The 27,338-nt window shown below is 42.3% G+C and overlaps 1 protein-coding gene across 1 annotated transcript; it reads left to right on the top strand.

Moving 5' to 3' along the window:
* Positions 1-579: 579 nt before the first annotated feature.
* On the top strand, positions 580-27,004 carry LOC310942836 (gamma-aminobutyric acid receptor subunit gamma-3-like; the record flags this gene model as incomplete). Its single annotated transcript, XM_083908279.1, has 9 exons — positions 580-637; positions 5,264-5,331; positions 11,419-11,510; positions 11,629-11,760; positions 13,221-13,303; positions 16,689-16,826; positions 19,000-19,152; positions 26,444-26,648; positions 26,740-27,004. Exons 2-9 carry the CDS (start codon positions 5,329-5,331, stop codon positions 27,002-27,004), a joined length of 1,071 nt encoding a protein of 356 aa, XP_083764405.1. The 5' UTR covers positions 580-637; positions 5,264-5,328.
* Positions 27,005-27,338: the final 334 nt, after the last annotated feature.

The raw sequence follows: 27,338 nt of genomic DNA, 5'->3' as shown, positions 1-27,338 counted from the left end.
GACACAAACACACTCACACAGACACACATACCTGAACACAACACACACACCCAACACACTCACACACACACACACGCAGACACACACACACACACACACCCCAACACACTCACACACAAACACGCACACACACTCACAAACATGCAGACACACACACACACCCCAACACACTCACACACACACACACAGACACACTCACACTCACAAACACACACACTCACTCTCACACACACACACACACCCCACAGACACAGACACACACACACACACAGAAAATGTGACGTCACTATAATCTATAATGATATAAATAAATAAATATATTTTAATATAAAGAGTTAATATTTTGTCGATAATGAAGCATAAAAACGTTCAAATGTTAATTCTTAGTAAAATAATCTGTTTTGACCAAAGAAAAGAAAAATCCCGCGTTCGTGAAATTCTTCTCGTAAATCTGACTCCTCCCCTCGTCTCTTTGACTCCGCCCACCTCAGTGCCGATCTGCTGGATTACGGCGACGATGAAGATCTGCACGACGTGGAACACACGCTGGTGCCCAGGTCTCACCAGGAGGAGGCGACACTGATCCTCAACAACCTCCTGAAGGAGTACGACAAAACGCTGAGGCCCGACATCGGAGGTGAGGGATTATCTGAGATTATCACAGATTATCACTCGTCCTCTGAACATCACTCACCTCATATCAGTCATTTTAGTCAATTCAGATCTGAAATTATTTCCTTTAGACTTAACTCAGTGACACAAAGTGACCACACGAGGCAGCAGAGGACCAGCAGCTCCTGTGTCCCTGTGAGCTAAAATCACTGGTTTTCTCTGTGGACTTTGGTGTGGGAGAGTGAGTGACTTTGGTGTGGGAGAGTGAGTGACTTTGGTGTGGGAGAGTGAGTGACTTTGGTGTGGGAGAGTGAGTGACTTTGGTGTGGGAGAGTGAGTGACTTTGGTGTGAGAGAGTGAGTGACTTTGGTGTGAGAGAGTGAGTGACTTTGGTGTGGGAGAGTGAGTGACTTTGGTGTGAGAGTGAGTGACTTTGGTGTGGGAGAGTGAGTGACTTTGGTGTGGGAGAGTGAGTGACTTTGGTGTGAGAGTGAGTGACTTTGGTGTGGGAGAGTGAGTGACTTTGGTGTGAGAGTGAGTGACTTTGGTGTGGGAGAGTGAGTGACTTTGGTGTGTGAGAGTGAGTGACTTTGGTGTGGGAGAGTGAGTGACTTTGGTGTGTGAGAGTGAGTGACTTTGGTGTGTGAGAGTGAGTGACTTTGGTGTGGGAGAGTTAGTGGACGTACAGGTTTTATCTGGTGAGTCAGTGTTTGTGATGTGTCATGAAAAGGTCAATACAAGCCCCGCCCACTCTCCAGCTCCACATGTGGGAAACAGAGGGGGTTAAATGAGGGTGTGTGTGTGTGTGTGTGTGTGTGTGTGTGTGTTAAATGAGGGTGTGTGTGTGTGTGTGTGTGTGTGTGTGTGTGTGTGTGTGTGTGTGTGTGTGTGTGTGTGTGTGTGGTCCAGAACCTTCAGTGATTGTGGTGTAATCAGTGGTCCAGTCTTCCTGGAGTTCCTCGTGTAATCAAAGAGTGAAGGTTTGATCCCTGCAGCTTCAGCAGCAGGGTTGTTGTTGTTGTTGTTGTTGTTGTCTCTTTGTTTCCTGTGTAGAATCATCACAGCATCACGTTCTGAAAACACAAACATGTTGAGGACATAAAAGTGCATGAGGAACTGAAACATGATGGAAACTGTGATTGGACGACATTAAAGTGCTGATCTTTAGACGATGTTTACGACATTATCTCGTTCTATGGCATCGTTTACCAAGAGGAAACTGAAGTTTATAAACCACTCACTCTCCCACACCAAAGTCCATAGAGAAAACCAGTGATTTTAGCTCACAGGGACACAGGAGCTGCTGGTCCTCTGCTGCCTCGTGTGGTCACTTTGTGTCACTGAGTTAAGTCTAAAGTAAATATTTTAATAGCAGAATTTGACAAAGTAACTCATTGTAAGTTAGTGATGGAGGCAGCAGTGGATCAACAAGTGAGAGTGAGTGAATTTGGTGTGAGAGAGTGAGTGACTTTGGTGTGGGAGAGTGAGTGACTTTGGTGTGGGAGAGTGAGTGACTTTGGTGTGGGAGAGTGAGTGACTTTGGTGTGGGAGAGTGAGTGACTTTGGTGTGGGAGAGTGAGTGACTTTGGTGTGTGAGAGTGAGTGACTTTGGTGTGGGAGAGTGAGTGACTTTGGTGTGAGAGAGTGAGTGACTTTGGTGTGAGAGAGTGAGTGACTTTGGTGTGGGAGAGTGAGTGGTTTACAAACTTCAGTTTCCTGTTAAAGTCTGTGATGATGATGATGATGGTGATCTCCTGTCATCAACAGTGAGGCTCATCTTCATATAAAGTGGGTGTCACTGGTCCCTCCCCCAGCCCCGCCCCCTCCACTCGCCCCGCCCCCTCCCTAAACAGTGGTGAAGCTTCACCTTAAACGATAACAAGCAGCTCCACTTACATGGAGATGAGATGTCTTTGTGTCCTGATTGTGTCACTTTGTTTTGGGATTCTGAGTGTGATCCCTGTGTGTGTGTGTGTGTGTGTATGTGTGTGTGTGTGTGTGTGTGTGTGTGTGTGTGTGTGTGTGTGTGTGTGTGAGAGCTCACCAGGGATTGGAGGACAGAGCAGAGTGTGAGGCTCTGTGTGCTGTGAGAGCTGTGCAGCATATTTAGGGTTTGGAGGCTGAAGTGGAGACACACACACACACACACACACACACACACGCACACACACACGCACACACACACTCACACAGACACGCACACACACACACACACACACACACACACAGATGTCCTGTAGAGAAAATAGTGATAAAGAAATGACATCTAAACCTGTCTTATAGAATATAAACAAGAAAACATGAATGCTAATAATGCTAACTCACAGCTAAACCTTAGTTTTATAAAGTACGCAGACTGAAAACAGAATTATAACCATGCTAAGAATGCTAACTCACTGCTAAACCTTACTTTTTATAAAATACACAGACTTAAAACAGACTTGTAAGGATGCTAAGAATGCTAACTCACTGCTAAACCTTAGTTTTATAAAATGCACAGACTTAAAACAGAATTATAACCATGCTAATAATGCTAACTCATGGCTAAACTTTTGTTTTATAAAGTACACGGACTTAAAACAGAATTCTAACCATGCTAATAATGCTAACTCACTGCTAAACCTTAGTTTTAAAATACATAGACTTAAAACCATGCTAAAAATGCTAACTCACGGCTAAACCTTAGTTTTATAAAATGCACAGACTTAAAACAGAATTATAACCATGCTAATAATGCTAACTCATGGCTAAACTTTTGTTTTATAAAGTACACGGACTTAAAACAGAATTATAACCATGCTAATAATGCTAACTCATGGCTAAACTTTTGTTTTATAAAGTACACAGACTTAAAACAGAATTATAACCATGCTAATAATGCTAACTCACTGCTAACCTTTTGTTTTATAAAGTACACAGAATTAAAACAGAATTATAACCATGCTAATAATGCTAAGTAAAAACATAAAATAAAATAAAGTTTCCTTATTTTAAATCCCTCAACTTTTTCCTTCAGGAAATGAAATAAAAGCGGGAGAAAGAAGTCGAGCGGATCAGATTTAAACTCAGGAGAAATCTGTCTTAATTAGCTCTGATCCGTTTGAGGATCTGCAAACAAACGACAACCGGACTTTTGTTTTAACACAGTTCAGGTAGATCATCTTTGTGTGTGTGTGTGTGTGTGAGAGAGAGTGTGTGTGTGTGTGTGTGCGTAAGGACTCCATGTTGCAGCTCTGATTTGGCTTTTCATCCACAAACATGTGCGTGAGATCAGTGTGTGTGCGTGTGTGTGTGCAGCTGTTTCCTGTCGCCTGTCACTTCCTCCTCTCGCTGACGATCAATTAAGTGCTGAATCATTTGTGATTTCTTCACTTGATATCGAGTGAAAGCTTTTATTAAAGCAAAGAGAAAATCTTTATAATCTGTAAATTTGTCCTGAAGAGAAAGAAGAAGAGATTTAACATTTAAAGGTCACATCTATGTGTGTTTGAGTGTCTACATCTACGTCAGATTAAGTCTTTAAGAACATGTTCACTGTATTTCACTGTTAGACAGACTTTAACAACAGGAAACTGACGTCTGTAAACCACTCACTCTCCCACACCAAAGTCCATAGAGAAAACCAGTGATTTTGCTCTCAGGGACACAGGAGCTGCTGGTCCTCTGCTGCCTCGTGTGGTCACTTGAACTCCTGTGTGCTGTGACGTTAAAATCACTGGTTTACTCTATGGACTTTGGTGTGGGAGAGTGAGTGACTTTGGTGTGAGAGAGTGAGTGACTTTGGTGTGGGAGAGTGAGTGACTTTGGTGTGGGAGAGTGAGTGACTTTGGTGTGAGAGAGTGAGTGACTTTGGTGTGAGAGAGTGAGTGACTTTGGTGTGGGAGAGTGAGTGACTTTGGTGTGGGAGAGTGAGTGACTTTGGTGTGGGAGAGTGAGTGACTTTGGTGTGAGAGAGTGAGTGACTTTGGTGTGTGAGAGTGAGTGACTTTGGTGTGAGAGAGTGAGTGACTTTGGTGTGAGAGAGTGAGTGACTTTGGTGTGGGAGAGTGAGTGACTTTGGTGTGAGAGAGTGAGTGACTTTGGTGTGAGAGAGTGAGTGACTTTGGTGTGAGAGAGTGAGTGACTTTGGTGTGAGAGAGTGAGGTCAGCGCTGTGTGTGTGTGTGTGTGTGTGTCACAGCAGTTGAGCCAAACAGACAGAAGGAGACATTTATTATGAATCAGGACCAAGAGACTGATTTAGAGACAGAGATGAGGAGGAAGAGGAGGAAGAGAGAAGAGGAGGAGGAGGAGTAAAGAGAAGGACAGAGAGGAGGATGAATTGGGCCCCTGGTCTGTGTGGCCCCCACAGCCCTTAGCTCCGCCCCTGCTCACATTGACCACCTGTGTTTACAGTGACTGAGTGAATATAAACACATGAATAATCCAGAGCAGACATTTTGAGACGATTTCTTTAAAGACAAGATCTCGACGACTGGAAATTTATCACCATGGCAACGACTGCGAGTGAGTGAGTGAGTGAGTGAGTGAGTGAGTGAGTGAGTGAACGAGTGAGTGAGTGAGTGAATGAGTGAGTGAGTGAGTGAGTGAGTGAGTGAGTGAGTGAGAGGAAACATTCACTCACTTTTCTTCTTCTTCTTTTTCTCTCGCAGTCAAACCGACGATCATCGACGTGGGAATCTACGTGAACAGCATCGGTCCTGTGTCGTCCATCGACATGGTGAGACCTCAGCCTCTCATTGGTCCATTCATTCATCCATTCATTCATTCATTCATCCATTATGAACATTCAAAGACTAATCTGTATTTATTTTTATAGATTTATTGTGATTTTCATCACTTAGATTAGAGATTAAGGCCATTTTTCCTGTGGACACAACCTGGATTATGAAAGTATGGCGTTATTCTGCGATGACGGCTGCTCGACAGAAGGGGGCGATCTCACCAATTTCTTTCCTCAGACTTTTCCGTACGATTTGATGGAAAACATCGCGATCTTCTGTTATGCGTTGATTTGCGAGTGTGTGACGGTGGATTAACGCAACGCAAACTGGATTATGACACGAGGGGTTATTTATCCTGCGATGACGGCTGCCAGACAGAAGGGGGCGATCTCTCGTGCATTTTTGGACGTGAGCAGGAAAACAAAATGAATTCAGCCGCTCATTTTATATGAAGTGGTGTTCATGCTCGCTCACTCACACGCACACACACACACGCACACACACACACACACACACACACACACACACACTTCTTTGTCAAACGCTGGTCTTTACAAATATTAAGTGCTACAGACGTGATAATGAAGTGACTTTATCTGATGCAGACCAGAGTCCAGGTCGTTGCTTAGCAACATCAAATCTCCTCAGATGTAAAAGCACTTTTTCTCTCTGCTCGTGTTCACGTTTATTCAGAGGAAAACGACAACAGACGCAGAATTAACGCATCTGTCAGACTTTGAGAGTTCTGAAGATCTGAAGAACCTCCTGAGCCTCAAAGTCAGAGTCTACATGTGGACATCAGGTCCAGGTCTGGAGGTCGAAGACATGAGGAGGTTGAGGACAAGAGGAGGTCGAAGACATGAGGAGGTCTAGGACATGAGGAGGTCGAAGACATGAGGAGGTTGAGGACACGAGGAGGTCAAGGTCCACCTGAGGACAAAGAACCTGAAGATGTTCATCTGACTCCTGAGAATGTCTTTGTCCTTCTGTGAAATGAGGAGATTGAAAACCATCAAAAACACAAACACAGATCAGAGGAGTCCTCATAACTCAGCCCTTTGTCTCCTGTAGGACAAGGACCATCTCCAGTCCACAAGACAAGGACCGTCTCCAGTCCAGAAGACATTAACTAGTTTATGTCTGGTTTTGGACCACAAAGACTCCACATAGTCGGTCTGTAGTGGATCTGGCTTCTCAGTGACAGTGAGAGTTCAAACGTGGTCTCAGTTGAGGACGAGCTGTGATTGTCCTGCAGAGACAGTCCAGTGATCTGTCTTCTGAGGACGAGCTGATTGGCTTCACTCTGTCAGGACGATGGACGCTGCTCAGTGGACCGAGACGTCAGAGGACGTCTCCTCTCCGTCCTCCGGGGATTTGACTGCACGAGAATTATCACTGCAGTCACTACTCTTTATCTGCTGCTCGTCTTCTTTAAAAAAACATTTTCTCTGAGGACATCAGAGGACATCTCTGTGGACATCTGAGGACATCAGAGAGGACATCTGTGGACATCTGAGGACATCAGAGAGGACATCTGTGGACATCAGAGGAAATCTGAGAGGACATCTCTGTGGACATCTGAGGACATCAGAGAGGACATCTGTGGACATCTGAGGACATCAGAGAGGACATCTGTGGACATCAGAGGAAATCTGAGAGGACATCTCTGAGGACATCTGAGAGGACATGTGTGGACATCAGAGGACATCTGTGGACATCAGAGAGGACATCTGTGGACATCAGAGAGGACATCTGTGGACATCAGAGAGGACATCTGTGGACATCAGAGAGGACATCTGTGGACATCATAGGACATCTGAGAGGACATCTCTGAGGATATCTGAGAGGACATCTGTGGACATCAGAGGAAATCTGAGAGGACATCTCTGAGGACATCTGAGAGGACATCAGAGAGGACATCAGCTGGACCAACAGGACATGGTCTGGTCTTTCAGATCCACACTGGTGAACATCATCATCTCCATGTTCAGACTCAATAATCCACAGAATCACTTCAGGTGTTTTCTTCAGAATAAAAACACGTCTCTGTTATTTCTCAGCTCCTTAAACCAAATATTTTCTTTTTAATCTCAAACTCCAGCTTCAATCACGTTAATCCCTCAGATCGTCTTCACATGACTCTGATTAAACTCTGATCACAGAGATGATTTAAACGCTGATGAATTCACTTTAAATCTGAAATATTCTGAGTGGAAGGAAAATAAAGATGGTTCTGATGCTGAAGGACGAGGACACACACACACACACACACACACACACGCACACGTGTCCACACACGTGTCTCCACACACACACACACACACACACACAGTGACGCTGCTAAAGGTTAAAAGCTAAATAAATATCTGTCCTGAAATATTCCAATATATGTGTAGACACGGACGTGTGTGTGTGTGTGTGTGTGTGTGTGTGTGTGTGTGTGTGTGTGTGTGTGTGTGTGTGTGTGTGTGTGTGTGTGTGTGTGTGTGTAGACACGTGTGGACACGTGTGTGTGTGTGTGTGCGTGTGAAGATGATGTGATTGCAGTGAAGGTCAAAGGTCACATGTTGAGTTAATTCAGATAAATGTAACCACATTATTTCACATAATTGTATTTTGAGTCTGAGTTTGATCAGAGGGAAATTTAATGTGTGTGCGTGTGAGTGTGTGTGTGTGTGTGTGTGTGTGTGTGTGTGTGTGTGTGTGTGTGTCCAAAGTGAAGTGTAGAACTAAACACAGCTCAGATTATTACAGATGATAAAGTCAGTATTTCAGGATGAGGAAGTATTTAAATATGATCACAGTTCACTGACGTTATAGTTCCATCAAACACAGAATTAAATACTTCTTATCTAAATATTATTCATAAATTCGTCAGTAAAGTCGATCATTTGGAGATTTTTTTTCGACCAAATCTTCTCCCGTTCGTTTAAATCGGTACAAACTGCTGCTAAAGAAATTAGTCACAACGACATCCGATTTTTAACGAGGCCACCAGGGGGCGCACGATGACAACAAGGCGGGATTATCCTCAATTCCAGTCAATGTGGTTTTAATCTGATAATCTTTGTATCACTGAGTTCCTGTGTTCGGTTTTTTTGGGGGTAAAACACTGGAACGACTTTGTCGCCCCCTAGTGCCCACACGATTACTGATGCCTTTGAGAACTTTTAATCCTGATGTTTTTCAAGTCGTACTTCAGCGAATTCTGTACGGAAAAACCACAGAAAACCTCAAACTGATGAAGGTGAAGATTTCAAACGATTTCAGTTCTTCACAGATTTATCGAAACAAGAAAATATTCACATTTTAGAAGCTGAAAAAACGAGAAAGTGAAGTCGTGACTCACAGACGATGATGATGAAGATGATGTGATGATGATGATGAAGAAGAGGATGATGATGATGAGGATGAGGATGAAGGAGATGATGATGATGAGGATGAAGAAGAAGATGATGATGATGAAGAAGATGATGATGATGAAGATGATGAAGAAGATGATGAAGATGAAGATGAAGAACGTGTTGTTTATTTCCAGTTTCATGATAACATCAGTCATTTTCTACAGAAGGAAAAGGAAAAACCCAGAGGTTAATTTAGTGTCAGAGCAGTTTGTTCTCACTCTCATCAAATAATTATATATGTGTGTGTATACATATTTATATATATATATATATATATATATATATATATATATATATATAAAATGCCTCCATTCTGTGACTCTGATTCTTGAGGGAACCATGGAATAATGTGAGTTAATTTCACTGCTGTGTGTGTGTGTTCTTGTGCTTGCAGCATACTGAGGACCAGTGAGGGTTTTTAACCAACAAAGTGAGGTCATTTTTACGGAGTGGGGACATTTTGGCCGGTCCTCACTTTGTTTTCATTGAAATCACTTCTTTAGGTTGCTATAACATGCTATACTCAATTTGTCAAAAAAAAAAAAAAAATCTAATTTTGGACCAAAATTTTTTTGTCAAATTCTTTTTTTCAAATTTTGGACAAAATAGTATAGTATGACTTATTTGTCAAATTTTGGATAAACTTTTTTTTTTTTCATTTTGGACGAAATAGTATAGTATGACGTTTTTGTCAAATTTTGGACCAACATTTTTTTGTCACATTTTTTTTCAAATTTTGTACGACAGTATAGTATGACTTTTTTTTCAAATTTTGGACCAACATTTTTTTTTTTTTTCTTTTTCAAATTTTGGACAGAATAGTATAGTATGACGTTTTTGTGAAATTTTGTCAAAATTTTTTCGAATTTTGCAGACATAGTATAGTATGACGTTTTTGTCAAATTTTGGACCAACATTTTTTTTTTCATTTTGGACGAAATAGTATAGTATGACGTTTTTGTCAAATTTTGGACCAACATTTTTTTTTTCAAATTTTGGACGAAATAGTATAGTATGACGTTTTTGTCAAATTTTGGACCAAAATATTTTTGTCAAATTTTTTTTAAACATTTTGGACGGAATAGTATAGTATGACGTTTTTGTGAAATTTTGGACCAAAATTATTTTGTCAAAATTTTTTCTAATTTTGCAGACATAGTATATTATGACGTTTTTGTCAAATTTTGGACCAACATTTTTTTTTTCATTTTGGACGAAATAGTATAGTATGACGTTTTTGTCAAATTTTGGACCAACATTTTTTTGTCAAATTTTTTTTAAACATTTTGGACGACATAGTATAGTATGACTTTTTTGTCAAATTTTGGACCAACATTTTTTTTTCAAATTTTGGACGAAATAGTATAGTATGACTTTTTTGTCAAATTTTGGACCAAAAATTTTGGGTCAATTTTTTTTTTAAATTTTGCAGACATTTTATGGTACTGCAACCAGTAGTTCTTTGTAGATGTCATTCATGACGTGGATATTTGTAATTGTGTTGATTTATAAGTGGCAATTCTGGTCCTGACTTTGTCAGCAACGCAGTCCTCAGTATGCAGCATGTACAAGAATGTGTGTGTGTGTGTGTGTGTGTTTGTGTAAAGGTCATGCAGGTCGACAGTAACAACAGGAAGTCTTTTATTCTGAAGGTCAGGCCTCATCTCTGTGTTTTGGTGCTTCAAAGGACAGTTCAGGGGTTTTTTTTTAAGCACTGACACAGTTAGAATAAATCTACGACGTCTACGTCACATGATCACGTCTTTATTTCACTGTTAAACTGAAGTTTGTAAACCACTCACTCTCCCACACCAGAGTCCACAGAGAAAACCAGTGATTTTAGCTCACAGGGACACAGGAGCTGCTGGTCCTCTGCTGCCTCGTGTGGTCACTTTGTGTCACTGAGTTAAGTCTAAATGAAGGATTGTAAAGGAGGATCTGTGAACTCCTGTGTGCTGTTATGCTAAAATCACTGTGGACTTTGGTGTGGGAGAGTGAGTGGTTTACAAACGTCAGTTTCCTTTGTTTTTTGACTCTTTATAAAGATGAAGGCAGTGAATTAAAGAGCAAAGTAAACTATAATAATCCTAATCTAATATCTTCTGTGTCTCTAAATCATTTTAAAAACTTGGATTAACAGAACGACAGAATCTCAAATGTCAGACAGTTTTGGTTCTTCGTGAATCTCTGACCTTCTCACCGTCGTCTCCGCGCTCTGGTTTACGTCTTTTCCAGCTGATGTGTGACCTTCAGGCGGCCATGATGGACGTCCACTGTGAGGACAGAGTGAGGACAGAGTGAGGACAGAGTGAGGACACAGTGAGGACAGAGTGAGGACACAGAGGAGATCAAACTCTGGTTAATCCTCAGCTCTGTCGTCTTCTGTGAAGTTTTGTTTGTCCTTCAACGTCTTCAGTCCAGATAATCGTCTTCTTAATTAAACCGTTAACGTCGGAGAACGTCGTCCACGACCAGTTCTCTGGACATTGTCTCTCGTCTGTGGCTTTTGTCCACTATACTTAGCTCAGTTATATTTGTCCTCGAGTCGTCTCAGGGGACACTCGAGACTGTTGTGTTTAATTGTGTCTGAACTAAAATGTGAAGGTCCACAAGACGAGTCAGTGGACAGAGAGTGTCCAAACAGAGACTGTCCTCTGAAGTGTCCTCTTGTGTCCACAGGAGTACCAGATTGACATCATCTTCGCTCAGACGTGGGTGGACACGCGTCTGCGCTACAACAGCAGCAGCATGAAGATCCTCACGCTCAACAGGTGAGGACACGTGAGGACACGTGAGGACAAACGTCCTCCTCATTACTCGCGTCTTCTTCTTCGTCCTTAATGAATGTTTGACGATGAATGTGAAGAATCCGTCCTCGTCTCTCCACAGTAACATGGTCGGTCTGATCTGGCTTCCCGACACAATCTTCAGGAATTCCAAAACTGCAGATTCTCACTGGATCACGACGCCCAATCAGCTGCTGAGGATCTGGAACAACGGGAAAATCCTCTACACTCTGAGGTGAGGACGGAACACACACACACACACACACACACACACACACACACACACACACACACACACACACACACGACTCGCTATTTCACCTCATTAGCAACATCAGAGCCTAGTTAGCAAACGCGTTCTGAGGTCGTAGGTCACACGACGCTCCGCCATAATCCTCAATCTGAACAGTGACTGTAACCATTAAGTAGAAAAACATTGTGGATTATTCTAAGCCCAGAGGAACGTAGCATTATGCAGGCGCAAGACGCTAACGTGGCGAACGTCTGTCCGTTTTCATCTTGTGGGCGGAGCCTCTGTCCCCAATCATTAGCATTTTACCACCATGAGATAATCCTGACAAATTCAGGCTAACGCTGAGAGAAAATGATGGAATTTTTCACGAATAAGTTACTTTGAAGAGAAAAAAAATACGATAATCGAGTAATGCTAACTTTGTTAAAACAGAGAATTTTCATGTTAAATTTAGATTTTTGTTGTTTTCGTCTTGAAAATTTTTATTTTTTGGACCAAATCTTTGTCAAGTTTCTTAAGAGATACAAACGCAGGCTAATGCGAAAGAAAATGACGGAATTCGCAAGTTTCACTGAGTTTAAGACGTGGTCATGGCAATGCTAACGTCATAATGATGTCATTTTGAGTTCTTTGCGGGGTTTTTTTGTTTTTTTTCCTGAACATAATCTTCAAAGATGTTTATTTTTGGACCAAATCGTCTCATCTAGTGTGAGGCTCCTCCCACTAGATGAGTGACCACTCACTCTCCCACACCAAAGTCCACAGAGAGAATCAGTGGTTTTAGCTCACAGGGACACAGGAGCTGCTGGTCCTCTGCTGCCTCGTGTGGTCACTTTGTGTCACTGAGGCAAGTCTAAATTAAAACCAGACATGTGAACTCAGTGATGAGGCATCAGTGGATCAACAACAGCGTGATTAAACTTTCGCGCAGCGACGTCTCCACCATTTTGGTTTTAACGACGTGGGCGGAGCTACAGTCCTGCTCTCTGTCTCCCCCCCGTGTCCATCAGCGGTACTGCAGGTGAAGACACATTTTCAGGACGACGTTAACAATCGCTCCAGAGCGTGTGGGTCCCCTGGTGGGCCACGGTGGTACTGCAGGCAGGCCACGAAAGGTCATTCGATGGAAATAAATCACTTTCAGTGTTAGAGTGAATCTTTTGTTCACTCATGTTGGAAAACACGATATCGGAAAGGTGAAACATCTGCTCTGAGGCCAGAAGAAGAAGAAGAAGAAGAAGAAGAAGAAGAAGAAGCAGAAGAAGAAGAAGAAAAAGAAGAAGAAGAAGCAGAAGTGCACAACGTGATATAAGCAAAGATGAACACACCGTGTGCTTCATGGACCGTGAAATGAAGGATCCGGAGCTTTTTGACTGCCTTGAATGTAATTGTCTAAGTGTTTCTCTCTCTGTGTGTGTGTGTGTGTGTGTGTGTGTGTGCAGGATGACCATCAATGCAGAATGCCAGCTGCAGCTCCATAATTTCCCGATGGACGAACACTCGTGTCCTCTCGTCTTCTCCAGCTGTGAGTTTTGGCCGCACACACACACACACACACGCACACACAGAAAATAAATAACAAATGTTCACACACACACACACACACAAACCTGCCAGGAAAAGGCTTTAAAGCCAAAGACAGACGATGAAGCAGCAGAAAACACAGCTTTGATTGAACCAATGAAGCAAATGAGTGAAAAGTTAAAGTCTGACAGGAAAATATAAATATAAATATAAATATATGGAAAAACAAGTGATTATTATCCAGAAGAATCCATTACTTTGGTTCACAAAATGTCAGAAAATGGAAATGATGATGATGATGTTTTTGTTTTATGGAGGTAAAAAAACTAGAAAATCTTCAGATTTAAGAATCTGAAAAACCACAGACACTTGTTTGGATGAATTAAAGACGTGTACTAATGAAGTATTCAGTGAACAGTTGCAGTTCCTGTTATGATTTAAATGTTATAAAATAAACTGTGTGCAGGTTTATTTGTCAGTTTCTACACAGATGATACATGAGGACGTTTCTCTGGAAACTGAAAATATTCAAATTTAAGAGGCCGGAAAATCCCAGAGACTTGTTTTAATTATTAAAAATATATGTATTTATTATATACATATATATGTGTATATATAATATATGTCACCTAAAAACACTAACTTTTAAATTAAAATTTTTGACGACAAACAATACCTTTTCCCGACTGTAGGGGGAGACTGTAGGCCTGACAGCTAATCCTACTTCTGTGTTACTTGACGTTACGTTTGCAGCTGTTTTCATGTGAAGAACAAACGTGGTGTGACAGACACTTGTAGCTATGACAACGGTGAAAGTGTGAGTGTGAAACATCACAGCAGTTATTTCCTCTTCCTGGTCAAACACAGTCTCCACAATCAGGACATTTACATCATTTGTTTTTTTTCCCACAAACGAACGAACACCTGCTCATTAACGCTGTCGCTCTTTTCTCTCCATTTAAAAATAAATAAATAAAAAATGACTCCATCTGTGTATGAACAACACAAATGTACCCGATTCATTTATGATCTTATTAAAAATCACTTTTGAATCGTATTTTTGTTTCAGCTCATTTTGTTTGTAGTTTTTAGTTGCAAAGTTCAAGAATTTAAAGTCCTACCACAGTCTGGTGAAGACCTGATCCTGATCCTGATACTGGTCCTGGTTCAGGTTCTGGTTCTGGTTCTGGTTCTCCATCAAAAACACTCCTTTAAAACAAAGCTGACCTATAAAAGATCACAGGGTAAAATGAATCAAGCCTTTAAATTAAATCTGTTTGTGTTCATATTATTCAACATTCATTATTGTAACCAACCAAATCAACCAATAAATCCATCAATTAATCATTTATCTATGAATAAACAACACTGTAAACATTGTTACATCTATTTAAACAAGTCAGTGCCAACATGCTAACAGAAAATGCTAACAAACAAAAAGCTAATGGGCTAACATACAAATGCTAACGAAAAGAAAAGAACTCACCACTGACCGGTGAAACACTCAGGTTGTGAGTTTAGTTCAGGTTCAGACCAGGTTCAGAGCAGATTTAGTCCAGGTGTGTTTCTGTGAACTCTCAGGTGGAAAACAGGAAGTGACCTCAGTGACCAGGAAATATTAAGTAACAGGAAGTGACATCACCTGACCCGGAAGTATCTCCACATGTCTTAAAAGGGAAGTAAGTCATCTCTGGTGACATCTAGAGGAGAGGCTGATTATTACAACACAAAACTGCTCGTCTGCTTATGAGACACGGCTTTTTCCACCAAAATAACCCCATAATAATCATTATACACACAGATGTCCTTTTATGGACAGTAAAGTTGATGTTTGCTAATGTAGCCCCAGAAATACTACAACATGTACCTTTAATTTGTTATTACCAGTGCAGTGCCCGTAGGAAGTATGTATTCCTATAGAGGGCGCTGAAGAAGATTTTTCAATTATGGTAATGATAAGGAACGTAAAGGATAAATTAATACAAACCCTGTGCAACCTCATTAGGTACAACGCAAATGTGTTTAATATTTTTTACATCAGGGCAAATGGATCATTTCCTTAATTTCAAAAATTCACTAAAATTATTCCTTATGAGTTTTGCCAATATTTTCAACAGATCCTTGTTCAGGGCGATGCCGACTATTATGATGGTGAATTTCGAGTCATTCTGAAATACTTTTTGTTTTTTTGAAGAAAGTCAGCTCACTGTCAAAGTGCATCAGGGCAAATGGATCATTTCCTGATTTTCAAAAATTCATGAAAATTATTCCTTAAGAGGTTTGCAAATATTTTCAACAGATCCTTGTTCAGGGTGATGCCGACTATTATGATGGTGAATTTCAAGTCATTCCGAGATACTTTTTGTTTTTGAGATTAAACTCAGCTCACTGTCAAAGTGCATCAGGGCAAATGGATCATTTCAAGAAATTCAAAAATTCATTAAAATTATTCCTTAAGAGATTTGCAAATATTTTCAACAGATCCTTGTTCAGGGCGATGCCGACTATTATGATGGTAAATTTCAAGTAATTCCGAGATACTTTTTGTTTTTGTGAAGAAACTCAGCTCACTGTCAAAGTGCATCAGGGCAAATGAATATTTTCAGAATTTCAAAAATTCATGAAAATTATTCCTTAAAAGATTTGCAAATATTTTCAACAGATCCTTGTTCAGGGCGATGCCGACTATTATGATGGTAAATTTCAAGTCATTCCGAGATACTTTTTGTTTTTTTGAAGAAAGTCAGCTCACTGTCAAAGTGCATCAGGGTTAAATGGATCATTTCCTGCATTTCAAAAATTCATCAAAATTATTCCTTAAGAGATTTGCAAAATTTTTTAACGGATCCTCCGTCAGGGCGATGCCGACTATTATGATGGTAAATTTCAAGTCATTCCGAGATACTTTTTGTTTTTTTGAAGAAAGTCAGCTCACTGTCAAAGTGCATCAGGGTTAAATGGATCATTTCCTGCATTTCAAAAATTCATGAAAATTATTCCTTAATAGGTTTGCAAATATTTTCAACAGATCCTTGTTCAGGGCGATGTCGACTATTATGATGGTGAATTTCAAGTCATTCCGAGATACTTTTTGTTTTTTTGAAGAAACTCAGCTCACTGTCAAAGTGCATCAGGGCAAATGGATCATTTCCTAATTTAAAAAAAATTCATATAAATTATTCCTTAGAAGATTTGCAAATATTTTCAACAGATCCTTGTTCAGGGCGATGCCGACTATTATGATGGTGAATTTCAAGTCAGTCCGAGATACTTTTTAATTTTTTTGTCTTTTTAGTTTTATTTTTTGACTGTTTTTGATTAAATCCTGATTAAATCGTGCATATGCTGCGTTAATCTCATCTGTCTTTAATCTGGATGATTTTCAGATGGTTACCCGAGAGACGAGATTATTTACAAGTGGAAGAGAAACTCTGTGGAGACGTCAGACCAGAAATACTGGAGGTTATACCAGTTTGACTTCATGGGCCTCAGGAACACCACGGACGTCCTCACCACCACCGCAGGTAAGAGGAGGCGGAGCTTTCACGTCCAGGTCAGAGGTCAAGCTGGTTGGTTAACCGTGGTCACACAGAGACGTTTGTCTGTGATGACTCAGCGTTCTGAGAGCTCTGCTCTGCGTTCATGAATATTCCAGGAATACACTCGAGTACTCGGTGTGATTATGGGATGTTTAACAGCGAGCGGCGTCCACTTATTAAAGGAGCTCAGTGGAAATGAGAGGAGACGTCGCAGCGTTTAATCCCCACAGGTTGAGGTCTGCGACATTAGCTTCAAACTTAGCGTCCATTTAAAGCATATTTTAACTTTGAATTCTTTGCATCATTGATGGAACTTTCTACTTCTTTATGTGTGTAATTCTTTCCTTTTGTTTGTGATCGTTCATGCTCGTGATCGTTCATGTTCACTTCTGTGATCATTCACGTCTATGATCGTTCACGTTTGTGATCGTTTACGTTTGTGATCGTTCATGCTCGTGATCGTTCACGTCTGTGATCGTTCACGTTCACTTCTGTGATCGTTCACGTCTATGATCGTTCACGTTTGTGATCGTTCACGATCGTTCACGTTCACGTCTGTGATCAATCACGTTCAAGATCAACCCTGTTTGTTATCAATCATGTTCACGTTAGTGATCACATTCACAAACACACATCTACCTCACGCTGTTGAGGAAAATGAGACGTTCCTCATGTATTAGCTCTTCCTCCTCCTCCTCCTCCTCCTCCCCCTCCCCCCGCCTCCTCCTCCTCTTCGTCCTCCTCCTCTTCCTCCTCTCCACACACATGATGATTAGATTCCGGGCTAAAAATACCAAATCATTAATTTACATCATGACAAACTTGGAGAGCGCCGCTGATTCCCTCTCTCCGTCTTTTTCTTCCCTTCTTCACAAACACTCGAGCTTCTGTTTTAATGAGATAACAGAGTGGACGGATCCTGCGGCCGCAGCCACCGGGGGGCGCCGGCAGCAAATCCACCCTCGTTATCAATTCAGTGGAATCTCAGACACTCCAGGCTTCTGTTCTGTGATCGTTTCACAAACACTGAACAAAACTGACCATCACTGAACAACACTGACCATCACTTCAAACCATTTCTTCATGTATTAGTAAACATTTTTAACAATAAGAATGAAAGAAATTATCAAATATTCTTGAAATGAAAAGTCAAAAACACAAACAGCTAACGCTACAGATGCTAACAGATCAGCGCGCGACGCTCAATCACGTTACTGTTGTAGCACAAAGCCAAAACCAAGTTTCACCAATCTTCACCAAACTTGTTGGAAACACGTCTCAGACCAAGACGAACAAAAAACTCTATCAGTACCATGACCTCACCTCAACAGGAAGTCGGCCATTTTGAATTTGCGAATCCATTTCGACGATTTTGCAAAAAACGAGCGATCTCGCTGGAGCGCGTGAATCGTACAAACATAAAAAACTCTTAAAACTGTACTGAACACATCAAAGATGAAAAGTTACCTAAAGGTCTCGCACAAAGAAAAGGGGGCGTGGCCACAGCAACCATTTGAATTTTGACCATTTGCTCTAAAACAGGAAGTGATGTGACAGACGTTACAGATGTGAGAGTGAATTTATCTGAGCGACAGAACTTCAGGATGTTTCTGTGATTCTTTTTGCTCGTGAGAGGCTGAAGATTATTATTATATTATATATATATGTGTTATATAATATTATATAAAGACGTTCTCCTGGCGTTTAAAGTCATGTTTGTGTGACTCACAGAGAATTGTCAAGGTTAGCGTTAGCGAGCGGCTGCTGCTAGGCAGCGGCAGCGAGGACACAATCACAGCGTCTTCCTCTCGTTCACCAGCTTCACCATTCAGCTCACGTTTCACCGGGTTATCTGACTCTGAAGTGGTTTTTAAGTGGTTTTTAAATGATGGTGACACACTTTTATTTGGTCCTTCTGCTGCACAGAAACTCCTTATTAATCAGAGTCAGAGACGCTGGATGATCTGCTGAGATCATCGTGCAGATGTGGATTTAAACTCTTTACGTTACGGTTCCTGAAATTCAAAATTCAAATGCAAAATCTCTTATTGGTTTACAAATACAGTGGGTTTTTCTTTAAAAAGGTTAATTTTACTACAGATACTTAAGTTCTAATCCCAGCAGGTGTAATCTGAAGCCCCTCCCCCTCTGTGGTCAGGTGACTACGTGTTGATGACGGTGTACTTTGACCTGAGCAGAAGAATGGGTTACTTCACCATCCAGACCTACATCCCCTGTATCCTCACCGTGGTTCTGTCCTGGGTCTCCTTCTGGATCAAGAGCGACGCCACGCCGGCCAGGACCGCCCTGGGTGAGTGAGACAACAGCACCACATCGCCCCCTACCTGTCACTCACTGTTACTGTCCTACAGCACCCCCTATCTGTCACTCACTGTTGCTGTCCTACAGCACCCCCTATCTGTCACTCACTGGTAGGTAGATAAGTAGGTAGGTAAGTAAGTAGGTAGGTAAGTAAGTAAGTAGGTAGGTAAGTAAGTAGGTAGGTAAGTAAGTAGGTAAGTAAGTAAGTAAGTAGGTAGGTAAGTAAATAAGTAGGTAGGTAAGTAAGTAAGTAAGTAGGTAGGTAAGTAAGTAAGTAGGTAGGTAGGTAAGTAAGTAAATTGGTAGGTAAGTAGGTAAGTAAGTAAGTAGGTAAGTATGTAAGTAGGTAAGTAGGTAAGTAAGTAGGTAAGTAAGTAGGTAGGTAAGTAAGTAGGTAGGTAAGTAAGTAGGTAGGTAAGTAAGTAGGTAGGTAAGTAAGTAAGTAGGTAAGTAAGTAAGTAGGTAAGTAAGTAGGTAAGTAAGTAGGTAAGTAAGTAGGTAAGTAAGTAAGTAGGTAGGTAAGTAGGTAAGTAAGTAGGTAAGTAAGTAAGTAGGTAAGTAGGTAAGTAAGTAAGTAGGTAAGTAAGTAAGTAGGTGGGTAAGTAGGTAAGTAAGTAGGTAAGTAAGTAGGTAAGTAAGTAAGTAGGTAGGTAAGTAGGTAAGTAAGTAGGTAGGTAAGTAGGTAAGTAAGTAAGTAGGTAAGTAAGTAAGTAGGTAAGTAAGTAAGTAGGTAAGTAAGTAAGTAGGTAAGTAAGTAGGTAGGTAAGTAAGTAGGTAAGTAAGTAAGTAGGTAGGTAGGTGATGGACATGAGTGGACATGAATGGACATGAGTGGACATGAGTGGACATGAATGGACATGAGTGGGTGGACATGAATGGACATGAGTGAACATGAATGGACATGAGTGGACATGAGTGGACATGAATGGACATCCTTGTTACAGTCCAGACGTTGAAGAGACAAAGACATTGTCTCTCCGTTCACTGTCACTTGGACGTACGTGTGCAGGACTTTAATTCGGTCGCGTCCTCACTGTCCTTCATCAGTTTGTCAGTCAGCCAATAATATGACACAAGGTCATCGCCACGGCGATAAAGAAGTCAAACTGAAGTTCATTCACCACAGAGAGAAAGAAAGAGAGGAACAGGTTTGGGTTTAATGCTTCAAACGTGAGCTGGGTTTGTTTTTCCTCATGATGTCTTCAATGAAAGCTTTTCATAATAAAAGCCTTTTTTGAGACATTTGACAGTCTAACTGTGACAGTTGGACATCATGACATTTTATATTTAGAGTTTGTTTGAAGGAGCAGCAGAAATGTGCTGAAAAATCAAACAAATAAAAAGAAGTGAATTAATTTGACTGTATGAATAAATCAGTTTTTACTGCATATTCATTAAAATTATATCTGGAATATTTTTAAAGTTTTCTGCCTCCGTGACAGAAGACTTTGACTAATGATGCTGAGAAAAGTCTCATTCTAACAAAATCTACTAAATCAGCTCTGTGATGTTTTTAAGAACATGATCATGTCTTTATCTCAGTGAGAAACTGAGGTTTGTAAACCACTCACTCTCCCACACCAAAGTCACTCACTCTCTCACACCAAAGTCACTCACTCTCTCACACCAAAGTCACTCACTCTCTCACACCAAAGTCACTCACTCTCACACACCAAAGTCACTCACTCTGCCACACCAAAGTCACTCACTCTCCCACACCAAAGTCACTCACTCTCACACACCAAAGTCACTCACTCTCCCACACCAAAGTCACTCACTCTCCCACACCAAAGTCACTCACTCTCCCACACCGAAGTCACACACTCACTCACACCAAAGTCACTCACTCTCTAACACCAAAGTCAATCACTCTCCCACACCAAAGTCACTCACTCTCACACACCAAAGTCACTCACTCTCCCACACCAAAGTCACTCACTCTCTCACACCAAAGTCACTCACTCTCACACACCAAAGTCACTCACTCTCCCACACCAAAGTCACTCACTCTCCCACACCAAAGTCACTCAATCTCCCACACCAGTCACTTACTCTCACACACCAAAGTCACTCACTCTCTCACACCAAAGTCACTCTCCCACACCAAAGTCACTCACTTTCCCACACCAAAGTCACTCACTCTTCCACACCAAAGTCACTCACTCACACACCAAAGTCACTCACTCTCCCACACCAAAGTCACTTACTCTCACACACCAAAGTCACTCACTCTCCCACACCAAAGCCACTCACGCTCACACACCAAAGTCACTCATTCTCACACACCAAAGCCCATAGAGAAAACATCACACAGGAGTTGTTGATCCACTGCTGCCTCCATCACTAACCTACAATTAATTATTCTGTAAAATTCGGCTTAGAAAATATTAAATTTAGACTTAACTCAGTGACACAAAGTTTCCACACGAGGCAGCAGAGGACCAGCAGCTCCTGTGTCCCTGTGAGCTAAAATCACTGGTTTTCTCTGTGGACTTTGGTGTGGGAGAGTGAGTGGTTTCCAGTGAAGATAAAGACGTGATCATGTGTCTTCACGCTCCAGTCAAACCTGAAGTCTGTCTTGAGTTAACTCCCACAGTGAGGATTAGTTGTGAACGTGTTACAGCTGAATCGTTACAATAATCACATCATTATATTTTATCTTCCTCTTGTTTTCTCTCAGCGATGAAAGACGCGATAAAACCACGACGACGACGTCGTTTCACAAATCAATTTCAGATTGTCGGCGACACAGTCGAGCGGCGGCGCCTCCTGGTGACTGAGACGTGATCGCGCTGCTGTAAATGTGTGTTTTTAAAGAGCGAGACCTCTTTAACTGAACTGCACTCAGTTTGTGCTCAAGGATTTTTGCGATCATTGAAAAGGCTTTTGTGCTAATGTTGTTAGCGAGAATCGAAGGTCGGAGCTGAGCAGCTTCAAACCTCCACCATCACTTCAGATTATATTTCACTCAGTGGAAGAAAACTGAGATGAACTCAAATCATCAGTGCCAATGACCAGCAGGTGGTGCTATGCCCTGGACTCACTTTTGAGCAGATCGGTGAATGTACAAAGTTACACGTCAATTCCTGTTCCGTGACATTTGATCAAAATTCTGATGGTTGCCACGCCCCTTTTTAAAAATCGGTATGATTATCGCACCCAGACGAGTTTGTCCGTTTACAAATTCAAAATGGCCGACGTCCTGTTGCGACGTTTCCACCAATTTTTCTTAAATTTGTTAACAACATATTTTGCTTGATTTCGAAACGTTTTTTAAACATTATCCTGATTTGCCGCCAATTTCAAAAATACAAAAATAAAATAAATCCCAGGAAGTCCAACAGTTCTTTGTCTTAATGTCGCCGTATTTACTAATGATTTCATTCTAAACAGATTTTTTTTTTAATTTTAGTATATTTTCCTCTATAAAGACCAGTGCTGTCAGACGTTAACGGCGTTTAACAGCATCAACGTTAACGCACGTTAGCGCACATCGCGTTTCCGTGACGACTGACCGGAAAAAGACGCGTGTGACGCCATGTTTACGTGACTACGGATTGTTAAAATGAGTCACGCTAAACTTTAAAAACAGAGGCACATATACGCAGCACACAGGTACGCTAACGTTATTACCTACGTTATTTGTTAGCGCTGCTCTTTTCCTTTAATAAACAGACCGCTCCAGTTCCACTGTAGGCTAACGCTAACGGCGCTGAAAGGAGCTAATGCAGCTAACGGAGCTAAACGGTGCCTGGACTCCGGTGTCGCGGCACGTAAACACACGTCATGAGTGTCTTAACACGCGTCGCGTGTTAACCTAAGCGATAATAAAGACATTAGAACAGCGGGGTTAGTGTTGGACGTGATTACAGCGTCTCTGCAGACGTGAATCAGTCCACACTCGTCTCTTAACGACAGAGTAATGAAGCGTCATTAAAGGTCAGAGAATCACAGACGAACTCCTGATTGTTCCACGATGTCGATAAACGACGTCGCACAACAAATCACTGCAGTTTGCAACAATTACAATAGAAGTTTTTGTCGTATAAAAGGAAAACAAACATTAGAAAAACTCCAATCAGATGTTTTTAAAGTTCTAGTTAATAAGAAGAATTTAGAGGTTAAATGTTTTGTATTTTTAATCAACATAACGATTACAAACGATTAAACGATTAAAAATGCAGAAATAATTTGAATGAGTTCTAATTTGATTAATTCTTGTTTGTATTCAGTTCTCAGTTCAGTCATTATTTTAGTCAGATTTGAACAGATGATTGATTTGAAATAAAAATATTAAAGAGGGTGAACGAGTGAACGGAGTTTTAACCCTTTTCAAACAGAGAAGAAGTCAGAGACGTTTGTGTCCACGGAGGACACACACACACACACACACACACACACACACACACACACACACACACACACACACACACACACACACACACACACACACACACACACACACACACACACCTCTTTTCTCTCTCTCTTTCATCCTCGTCTCCTTTCATGCCTCTGTTTTCTCCTCTGGTTTCCATGGAGACCAGTTGCTCTCGTCTATTTTGAGACGCCTCCGCTGGTCTGGTTCTCGTCTAGACTTTTCCCTCGTTCTCCTCCTCGTTCTCCTCCTCGTTCTCCTCCTCCTCGTTCTCGTTCTCCTCCTCCTCGTTCTCCTCCTCCTCTTCGTCTTCATTACATTAAAGCAGTAAAAAGCAGGTGAACGACCCTTTAAATGTGTCCAGTGTTTTTACTCGGCGTTGCCATGATGACGTGAGGCAGATCAGATCTCAGATCAGATGTCAGATCAGATCTCAGATCAGATGTCAGATCAGATCTCAGATCAGATCTCAGATCAGATCTCAGATCAGATCTCAGATCAGATTCTCGGCTCCACGACAAATGAAAAGGTCTCAGACGTTGACCTTTGACCTCTTTGTCGTCCAGGGTCATGTGACATTCACTCCAGTGGAAAGTTTCCAATTTGGAACATTTCTGGAAATTTACTGTGAATTTTCCCTCTGATCCATCACAGATCTACAGTAATGTCGTACAGGGCCGGCCCTAGACTTTATGGGGCCCTTTTATGTTGAAATGATTATCGGCTGCCAAATTAGACACCAAATTCAAAATGGCCGACTTCCTGTTGCGTTGAGGTCGTGGTCCTGATAGACTTTTTTCTTCGTCTTGAGCTCAGACACGTGTCCACCAAGTTTGGTGAAATTTGGTGCAACTTAGTTTCTACTTTGTCCCACCGTGTTCCACACTGGGGGGGCGCTACTGAGCCATTTTGCAGAACTTTCAGGCTGGGTAAACTCTGGACTCACACGTGAAGTTTTGTGGTCAATCCAATTTGAAGTTACAGAGCACTTCCTGTCTGGAAAGACCTACTTCCTGTTTCATGGCAAACAGTTGAAATTCGCCCAAATTTCCTGTTGTGGCCACGCCCCCTTTTAAATCTGCGAACCATTTAATTCACCTTTGATCTCGGATGGGTCCAAATTGACGGTGTTGTTCGCCTAGCTACGATAAACGCCCTCAGACGAGTTCGCTCAGTTACGCAATACGCCAAATTCAAAATGGCCGACTTCCTGTTGAGTCGACATCACGGTCCCAAGAAGATTTTTTTGTTCCTCTTGGGCCGAGGCACAGTCAAACCGAAGTTTGTGAAATTCGTCGCAACTATTCACTCAGACCAAATCAAACCAGACCAAACCAGACCAAGCCAAACCAAACCAAACCAGACTAGACTTAGTAGCTGCTGCTGTAAGTGACAGAATGGAGACAAAGCTCAGGTTCTCCTGCAGCATCAGTGAAGATCATGAGTGTGAGGAGGAGACAGGAGACGATAAGGAGACGATAAGGAGACGATAAGGAGACGATAAGGAGACGACGTCTGTTTTTCAAACGTATAACAAAAGCAAAGTAAAAATAACCTGGTGATGATGTCACAGCTTCTGTCCACAGTCGTCTCTGCAGGACAAAGGACATCGTCCTCCTGTCCTGTGTGTCTCTGTGTCTTCAGTGTCAGAGCTGATGTTTCCTGTTGTCAGAGGTCAGAGGTCAATCACAGACTCTCACCTCTGCTCGTGTCCGTCCTCTGTCCTTGTCTTTGTCTCTCACTGAGGGACAGACAGCAGGTGATAGTTCAGAAGGTTTTTGTGGCTCAAGAAAACAAACTTCTCTATGGACTTTGGTGTGGGAGAGTGAGTGACTTTGGTGTGGGAGAGTGAGTGACTTTGGTGTGGCAGAGTGAGTGACTTTGGTGTGAGAGAGTGAGTGACTTTGGTGTGGGAGAGTGAGTGACTTTGGTGTGGGAGAGTGAGGGACTTTGGTGTGGGAGAGTGAGTGACTTTGGTGTGGGAGAGTGAGGGACTTTGGTGTGGGAGAGTGAGTGACTTTGGTGTGGGAGAGTGAGTGACTTTGGTGTGGGAGAGTGAGTGACTTTGGTGTGAGAGAGTAAGTGACTTTGGTGTGGGAGAGTGAGTGACTTTGGTGTGAGAGAGTAAGTGACTTTAGTGTGGGAGAGTGAGTGACTTTGGTGTGGCAGAGTGAGTGACTTTGGTGTGAGAGAGTGAGTGACTTTGGTGTGGGAGAGTGAGTGACTTTGGTGTGGGAGAGTGAGGGACTTTGGTGTGGGAGAGTGAGGGACTTTGGTGTGGGAGAGTGAGTGACTTTGGTGTGGCAGAGTGAGTGACTTTGGTGTGAGAGAGTGAGTGACTTTGGTGTGGGAGAGTGAGTGACTTTGGTGTGGGAGAGTGAGGGACTTTGGTGTGGGAGAGTGAGTGACTTTGGTGAAGGAGAGTGAGTGACTTTGGTGTGGGAGAGTGAGTGACTTTGGTGTGAGAGAGTGAGTGACTTTGATGTGGGAGAGTGAGTGACTTTGGTGTGGGAGAGTGAGGGACTTTGGTGTGGGAGAGTGAGTGACTTTGGTGTGGGAGAGTGAGGGACTTTGGTGTGGGAGAGTGAGTGACTTTGGTGTGGGAGAGTGAGTGACTTTGATGTGGGAGAGTGAGTGACTTTGGTGTGGGAGAGTGAGTGACTTTGGTGTGAGAGAGTAAGTGACTTTAGTGTGGGAGAGTGAGTGACTTTGGTGTGGCAGAGTGAGTGACTTTGGTGTGAGAGAGTGAGTGACTTTGGTGTGGGAGAGTGAGTGACTTTGGTGTGGGAGAGTGAGTGACTTTGGTGTGGGAGAGTGAGTGGTTTACAAACGTTAAGAAAACACCATCTCATGGTGGTGAAATGCTCTTCTTCTGAGGCTCCTCCCCCTCTCTGTCGTGCAGGTATCACCACAGTGTTGACCATGACCACCCTGAGCACAGTAGCCAGGAACTCTCTGCCCAGAGTGTCCTACGTCACGGCCATGGATCTGTTCGTCACCGTCTGCTTCCTGTTCGTCTTCGCCGCCATGATCGAGTACGCCATGCTCAACTATTACTCCTACAGCCTGCGCAGACCTCCTCCAAAGACTCAGAGGATGGTGAGAGCGTGGACGCACTCCCGTCTCCGCGTGGACAGAACGTCGCTGAGCGCTAACACTTCCTGTCTTCCTGTCTCTTCAGGCGTACACCAGCTTCAGCTCGGGTCGGAACCCTCGCACCATGATGCCCACGAGCAACTCGCTGTTCTGGCACGACTACGACGACCACTGCCTGGACGAGTGTTTGGACGGCAAAGACTGCAAGAGCTTCTTCTGCTGCTACGACGAGTGTAAAGAAGGAGGCTGGAGGAGAGGACGCATCCACGTCAACATCAGCGAGCTGGATTCTTACTCCCGGGTTTTCTTTCCCACCTCCTTCTTCCTCTTTAACATCGTCTACTGGGTCAGTTACCTCTACCTCTAGTGACGGGAACGCTGAGCCCCGAGACTCTTGATAAGAGGCGGGACATGGACGTGGACCAGGACCAGGACCAGGACCAGGACCAGGACCAGGATCCTTGTGTCTCGTCATGAGGACAGTAAAAATACGAGGACGGTGAAGAACCCATAATAGTGATAATAGTGATAATAGTGCCTTCTTTAGACAAAGGGTGCAGAGAGACACAGACCCCCCCCCCCATTATCTTTAGCTGTGTTTCCGTCATGGTTCAGTTCAGTCCAGTTTGGAACGGTGAAGTTCTGGATCGATGGAGGACGACAACGTCAACGGAGGAACGTCTTTTTCTCTGCTCAGTTTG

The sequence above is a fragment of the Microchirus variegatus genome (assembly GCF_963457635.1).
Source record: "Microchirus variegatus genome assembly, chromosome: 22".
Lineage (NCBI taxonomy): Eukaryota > Metazoa > Chordata > Actinopteri > Pleuronectiformes > Soleidae > Microchirus > Microchirus variegatus.
Note: the sequence above shows the minus strand (reverse complement) of the source record. Positions and strands in the feature narration are given on the sequence as shown.